We start from the raw sequence: 7331 nt of genomic DNA on the forward strand, positions 1-7331 counted from the left end.
GCTTAAGTCTCCATGCTTCAGCGCAAGTCCAGCCCAACATGATCGTGCTCTCCCTCTACTCAGGACTAAATCCGGCCCTGAGAGCACTAATAAACCTTAACAGCCCCGACCAGCCCCACCTGGGGGGGTCTTCAGAGCCCTCCCTCTACCCATGGGCCCCTGAGCCCTATTTAAGCTCAGCCCTGGGCCTTTAGTCCCTGTCTGAGCAACATTGTCCTGGGGGTACTAGCCTTCAGGACTGACCTCTTGGTTTAGACCTGCCTCATCCCCATGGCTTTGCCTGACGATCCGGACTCCTGGTTGAACCTGGTTACCATCTCTGGGTCAACCTGGCCTCAGGTACTGTGGGACTGGGTCCTGGCTGGTGCGAGGTCCCTGCTGTGTTATCTGTCTTGGTGCCCCATCCTTTAGGGAGCAGCTGGTTCTTGCTGTGCCTTGACAGATCAGTGAGCTACCGGCAGCCCTTGAGACCCTAAAATACGTCCCTCTCCTCTCCAACTACCCCATGAAGCTTTCCACACTGGCTCTTACTCAGCACCCCATCTGCCCCAGATGGGCAGATGCACCAGTGTGAGCCTCCTCGGAGGACAACCGCACACCACTGAGCAACTCACTGAGGGTGCAGCTTGTAGAGCGTCCCATCCACGCCGACCGTGACCTTGAGGAAGTCCAGCCCGCGGTTCTCCCGGATCTTGTCCACCACGGCTGCCACCCCGCTGAGCTGCCCGCCGGGCCACCACCGTGCACACCTCCTTCACGATGATGCTGTCGTCGCACGTGGTCTCCAGGCCGAGATGCTGGAGGATGGAGCGGACTTGGAGCAGGGCCAGGCAGTCGCTGGGGAGGACACGAGGACCAGGCAGCGTTAGGAGATGGGGCAACTTGGATGTGTGGCTTCCCCTTTCCTATCTACATCCCAGGGACTTGTGGCTTGGGTGACACTGGCTGGAGGGACTCTACAGCTCCCCTCTAACTTCAGCTTGCAGACCTGGATGTGGCTTTGATGTCACATCCTAATCAGTGAGGCTATTTCAGGACAAAGCCGTTGACTTAGAGCATGACAGCTATTTAATCTGTGGCCCCTCTCTGTCCGGGGCAGAGGATAAAGAGGCGTCTGTGTTGCCGACCCCAGCCACTTTCCTTGTCTCTCAACACCGGCGCTGTCAGAACCACGTGGATTTTGCTGATTTATCCGTGTTGCACCACCCTATGTCATCTTGGCTCCTGGGTGGGAATTCTCCTGCAAGCCCTGGGAACGCTTTCCCCCAACTACATCTCTGCTCTGACCTGCAGCTGTAAGGTGCTCCCCCTGCCTGTTGGACCTCACCTTTCTATCTGGGACAGGAACTTGGTCTCAAAGATCCCTCTGGTCTTCAGCCTCTCTGAGATCCGTCCCCGGAAGAGCAGCCCTCGCTTGGTGAAATCCATCAGGATGTTTCGGACGATCTCTCCCAGGTACATCCCGCTGATCATCTTCTCAAACCTGGGACGGAGAGGGCAAGGCTGGACATCAGGACAAGAAGGGACACTGGGTTCTGGATCGGGATCCCAGCTCTGCCTTTGTCACAACCCCCTGGCCTGACACCCTGGAGCAAGTCTAGCGGCACGGTCCCCACCCTGCGGGCAGGGGACAAGGGACACACCGGTGTGTTGCAAAGCCAGACTCTGCCCTGCTCATCGTCCCCTGATGCTCCACCAAGAGGCTGGTGGGGCAGCTCTGAACTGTCCCTGGACACCCAGCCTCATCGGGGGTCCCTCCCCAGCCCCCCAAAGCCACCACGCACCTTTGCTTCCCAGGGTTGAGAGACAGCTCATCCACCGCCATGTCAAACTCCGTCCGTATGTCATCCAAGCACCCGTTGTCACCAAACGCCCCCCACTCCATATTGACGCACATCCTGCCCTCCTCCCCTTCCACCAGCTCCACGTTCCTCATCTCCTCCATGTAACAGGCGTTGCTGCCTGTGCCTGCAGAAGAGAGAAGCATCTTTCAACGGAGCCATTGGAGAAGCCCTCGGACACCTCCTGCAGCCAGGAGCACCCCACGGGGGCAGGTTGACTTAGAACTCCACAGGAACTCCATAAGAAAGTTTCAGTCCTCACCGACTATCAGTCCAACTTCGCAATATGGATCTTCATACCCGCAGGTCATCATGGTGCCAACTGTGTCATTTACCACCGCGACCACGTCCAGGTCAAATTCCTGCAGAGGGATGGGATTGCATGGGTTATTCCTGGAGGACATTCCTAGGAAAGGACCTGTCTGCTGAGCATGGGAGTCCTCCAGTCACCCACGGAGCTCCTGCAGCCCCACGTGTCTGCAGGTGGCCGCTCAAACCTCAAGACACCTCCAGCGAGACACAACTGCAGAGGAGCTGGCACGCTGGGACAGCCCTGCCAGCAGCAGCCCCCAGGGCAGGAGCTTTGGGTGGTCTGCACCCAGGAAACGAGCACGGTGTCTCCCTAACTCACGGCGAGACAAGTCTGCTCCAGCCTTGGCCAGAAGCCACCTCTTAGCTCCGGGGTCTGAAAATCCAACCTCTAGTGATGACTAAGGGTGGTTGTTAAAATTCAGACACTCATTAGCCCTGCGCTCAGCCCATTAATTTGCTTTACAGGCCAATTAAAGATGCCAAAGACAGCCAGGGTGTGGGAGCAAGCAGCCGGCTTCTCACAGCTACATGGACGCTCACCTCTCTCCTGTGAATTGCCTCCTTCAGCAGGTTCACCACGTCTTCTCCTTCGCAGCCGGTCGCCTTGAAACCTTTTGTCCACTTCAGGAGAATCCCCTGTTGTGGAAATACCCTGCGGTAAATCACCCAGGCGGGAGGGACAGCAACCCCACGTCCACCAGCTCTCGGTGGGCACATGGAGGTCAGGTCCTCACGCGTGGAGGATGCCTCAACTGGGTTGTCTCTAGAGCTCAAGGGATCTGCATTTGCTTTGATGCAGCTTTTCAGAAACACCGGCAGCTCCGAGCCGCTGCCTTCCCCTCTCTTGGGGCTCTATCTGACCTGCCACGTGGTCGTTGATGCTGGTACGCAGAGGTTCCAGCGTGCCGTGGCTTTTCAGCCAGCCTGGGGATCAGACATGCATGCTACGAGGTGGGTTGGGGTTACCTCATCCAGGTTGGTCTGCTGGCAAGGAAAGGAGAATGTGAATCCCAGCGGGAGCGATACACCCTTCATTCCCATGTATTCCAGGAAGTCGGAGATGCAGTGGACGATGTGGTCAAAGAGCTGGGTGCACAAAGCCAAGAAGTTACCCTCACGGCAAGAAACTCGGCTGGATGCCAGCCTGCCTGACCTACTGGAGACGTTGATCCATTCCCAAGCCAACGGGGCTTTGAGCAGCCCAGCGTGCCGCTCCGCCGCGCCGCGTGAGGCGAGCAAGCCCAAAACGGCTCCTTTTTCCTCCTCTTTCCCACCGACAAGGCGGTCGTATCACTGTGATACCTCCACCTTGCAGGTCCCGTACTGCACCCAGAAGGGATGGAGGGGCTAGCAGGGAGGTGACCGGCTTCCCAAGGGTGACACGGGGATCCGGTCCCTCTGCAAGGTGTTCCCAGAGCCCATCTGCCTCGGCTCCTGCTAGAAATACTCCTGGTCCCCGAGCACTGCCTGGAGTGGTTTGCAAAAGTCTTTCCATCTGCAAATAAGACTCCGGAGACGTCTCTTACTGCTTGTGTTGTGGTTTCTCTATCTGGGAAACCGGGATGATGCTTATCTGCCCTCGTGGAGTGTGTGGGATTCAGGGAGGTTCAGTGATGTCTGGGAATAACACCATTTCTAACCTAAAAACCAGTTTCAAGCTTCCTAAAGCACACTTCAAACTCGAGAGCCTTGGGCAGAACACTCTGCTCTGAAGGCAGGAGAGCACCAGCCTTCTCCACCCTCCTGGATTTGCACCCTGGAGAGCAGAGCAAGGCAAAAAAACAGCTCCTGAGGTCACCCAGCACTACTGCCGGCCACTTCTGCTGCCACCCCAGAGAAGATGCCCCGGTTTTCCACCTCCAGCTGCCCATCCTCACCTCCTCTCCCGTCCCCTGCATGATCTCCACCGGGATGGAGTAGATCTTGTTGTGCATCTCCACGCCGCGCCTCATCCCGTTCCTCACGCGCACCAGCAGCACACGGAAATTGGTACCTCCCAGGTCCAGGGCGAGGAAATCTCCTTTTTCTGAAACCCAAGAGAGAATCGTTAGGAGACAAGGGGCATCGTGAACCTGGCACAAAGCTGATCCGAATCTGCCCTCTTCCTGGGAGAGGACCAGAAACCAAGCCGTGGCTGGGAATGGGGATCAGCAGGTGCAGGTAGGAAGGCAATGGATGGAGAGGTTTGCTCCAGACTCGGGGAGATCACGGGTTTTCAAGCCAAGGGGCAGGCGCACACCCAAGCCACCGACGGAACTGGGAGCGCAACCCAGGACAATGGTGGTGAGGAACCTGCGGTGGCAAAAACCACAGCGAAAGCCAGGCTTTGTGTTAAGTCAAGTGCAGAACGTCCTGGAGGCTCAGCCGCTTTTCCCAGTATCATACTGGAGGTTAAAAAGCTTTGTGCCGCTCCCACCACGAAGAGGGAACTGGCCATGGCAAAGGTCCCAGCCCTTCCCTAAGCGGTGCAGATGTTGGGAGCGGTGATGCTGGCTCTTCGCCCTACGCGGGACGTACGTGGGCTTATACATATGGTACCTCACCTGTCCCATCTGGAGTTGAGCACACGTAGGTGGGCAGCATTTTCACCGTTGCCTCTGCGTGCGTCTCCTTGCCCAGCCCCTTCTCCATCTCTATCCTCATCCTTTGCTTCACCTCCAGGAGCTGCTCATGGCTCAGCTTGAGCGCCTCCAAAATCTTCTGCCGTGCCTTGTGCTGGGCGGCCAGTCTGTAGGCCACCGCCGTCACCATGGCCGCCCCTTTGCCGCTTCCATCTTCTGACCTCACGAAACGGATCTCGCAGTCCGGCAGCAGCTTCCGCACTGTCTTATGGAGGCGCCGGGCAAAGCTACGGAGGAGGAAAGAGGACCTGAGTAGGCCACCACGGGTGACGTGACCCTCTGGGATTGGAAATGAGTGGGGCCCCTTTGGGATCCGAACGGAGGTGCCCAGGGGAATATTTGGAGATGCTCTGCTTGTGCCAAGCTTTATCCCCTGCTGGCAGGAGCAGATTTGTGCTCTCTCACTCTTCTCCCCACCAGCCTTGCCTATCCTCATGGACTCACTGAGGGTGCTTCTTGTAGACGGAGCCATCCACGCCGACCGTGGACCGCAGCCGGTCCACCCCCTTGTTCTCCTTGATGCGTCGCAGCACGGCTGCCAGGGTGGCCCCGCACAGGTTGGCCGAGCGGGTGGAGACGATCTGGCAGATGCGGTGGATGGCCACACAGTCTTCATGAGATGGCTCCAGGCCCAGCTTGGTGAGGATCTCGTGGGCTTTCTGCAGCCCTTCTTTCTCCCTGCACATCAAAGAACAAAAAAGGATTCATGCCTGGAAATCCAACTTTCGCCATCTGAAGTGTCCCGGTTCGCTCAGCGGATAGCCCTGTGACGGGTCCTGTTTTCCCCCAGCACAGATGTCAGGAGATGGGCTGGGACCCCCGGAAACCATCCGGATCCTACTTACTTCTCAATAGCAGAGACGTATCTAGTCTCAAAGTGGCCGGTAGTGAGCAGATCTGGTGTGAGCTTTCCTCCAAACAAGAGCCCTTCCTTGGCCATCTTCACCAGGATGAGTCTGACCAGCTCTCCCATGTACATCCCGCTGATCATCTTCTCAAACCTGCCGACGGGGGAAGCACAAGACGTGTTTGTTTGGCTACGTGTGCCGTGAGGTGGCCACAGGTTGACCTTAAAAACACTCGGTAGCCTTCCAGGTCCAAATGCAATCTAGGCAATCTCTTTCCAGAGTAGTTTATCCCATCACTGAGAAAATAAAGCCATGTTGACATAACCATCATTCTGCAAGGAGAACTTGAAGGGGGTCTGTCAATTTGCGGAGACCCCCCCCAAATCCCGCCCATGCTGCCAGAAGCCATTTGGGGAATGGGAGATCTGTAGGACTTGGATGTGGACATTAGGTGGTGGTGTTTGCCTTGGCTGGCAGATAACTTCATCGGCCGGGGAAAGAAACGGCAATCAACACATCCACGTGAAAGGCTCATGAGGGAAGCGGGTGTTGAGCGGTCCCGTTGGGTGTACCAAACCCAAATTTGTGATACAGCCCCTATTTGCATTGGTGTAGCCGGCACGACGGAGGACGCGGTGACCTAGTTAACTAGGACGACCTCTTTGGCCCCACTAACGCCAGCGCAATGGGAGTACGGACAATGCAGAGCAAACCCCGAGCCTGAGCCGAAGCCAAGAATCTGCTTACAATTGTTTGCCGGGGTTGAGCGAGCCCATGTCTATCTCGCGGTCGAACTCCGTCCGGATGTCGTTGAGCACGCCGTCATCACCGAAGGCCCCCCACTCCATGTTGATGCACATCCGACCTTCGTCCCCTTCCACCAGGTCAATGTGCCTCATCTCCTCCATGTAACAGGCGTTGGTACCGGTACCTGAACGAAGCACAGGGAGGCGGTGAGCGAGGACGCTGCTTTTCCCTTATTCCCCATAATTAGCAACAGCCAAATGCACCACAGAAAGCGAAGATGGAAGAAAACAAACACCGGGCAATGCTGGTTTTCTCACGTGGTTATCCCCTTTCTTTTTCCCCCCAAAGACCCTGAAACCTGCAAGAAACGTGATCTCCTTCTGGAGTTTGTGAGGAGATGGACCCCAATTCTCCCCCCGCGCTGCAGCTCACCAACGATGAGGCCAACTTCACAGTTATGATCGTCGTAGCCGCAGGTCATCATGGTCCCAACGGTGTCGTTCACCACGGCCACGATGTCGATGTCGAAGTCCTGAGACGGCGGAGAGGAGAGAGATTGAGTCAGCGCGGCCAAAACAGACCGAAACATCTCTGCTGTCACGGGGGAGCCAAGATGCGGAGCCTTAAGTACCCTGTCCCAGGGACCCGTGTGCCCCCGTCCCACCGCCCCAGGAGGTGACAGACCTGCCCAACCTCTTACCCCTCTTTTCTTGATGGACTTGCGCAGCATCGACACCACATCTTTCCCCTCCACGCTGCTGCATTTGAATCCCTTCGTCCACGTAACGAGGATGCTCTACGGAGAAACACCAAGAAGGAACGCTCGGAGGACAGACCCACCAAGCCCTCAAGGGCTCCCCGGTGCAAGGCCAGGGCTGGCGGGACCCACAGCACCGCAGGTGGGTCCCTCCCCGTTATCAGCTTGCGAGCTGCGGTATCGGCAACGAATTCCGCATCTCCGC

At 57.1% G+C, this 7331-nt stretch overlaps 1 protein-coding gene across 1 annotated transcript; it reads right to left on the minus strand.

The window, feature by feature from the left end:
- Positions 1–610: 610 nt before the first annotated feature.
- On the minus strand, positions 611–6482 carry LOC104078584 (hexokinase-2-like). The gene is given in 12 exon segments (XM_009580267.1): positions 611–716; positions 718–837; positions 1328–1483; positions 1785–1968; positions 2104–2203; positions 2694–2789; positions 3120–3239; positions 4031–4179; positions 4697–5001; positions 5219–5452; positions 5620–5775; positions 6370–6482. Coding segments are annotated over 12 exon segments (1839 nt in total).
- Between the last annotated feature and the right edge of the window lie 849 nt (positions 6483–7331).

Source organism: Fulmarus glacialis, unplaced genomic scaffold (genome assembly GCF_000690835.1).
Source record: "Fulmarus glacialis isolate BGI_N327 unplaced genomic scaffold, ASM69083v1 scaffold25146, whole genome shotgun sequence".
Taxonomy (NCBI): Eukaryota; Metazoa; Chordata; class Aves; order Procellariiformes; family Procellariidae; genus Fulmarus; species Fulmarus glacialis.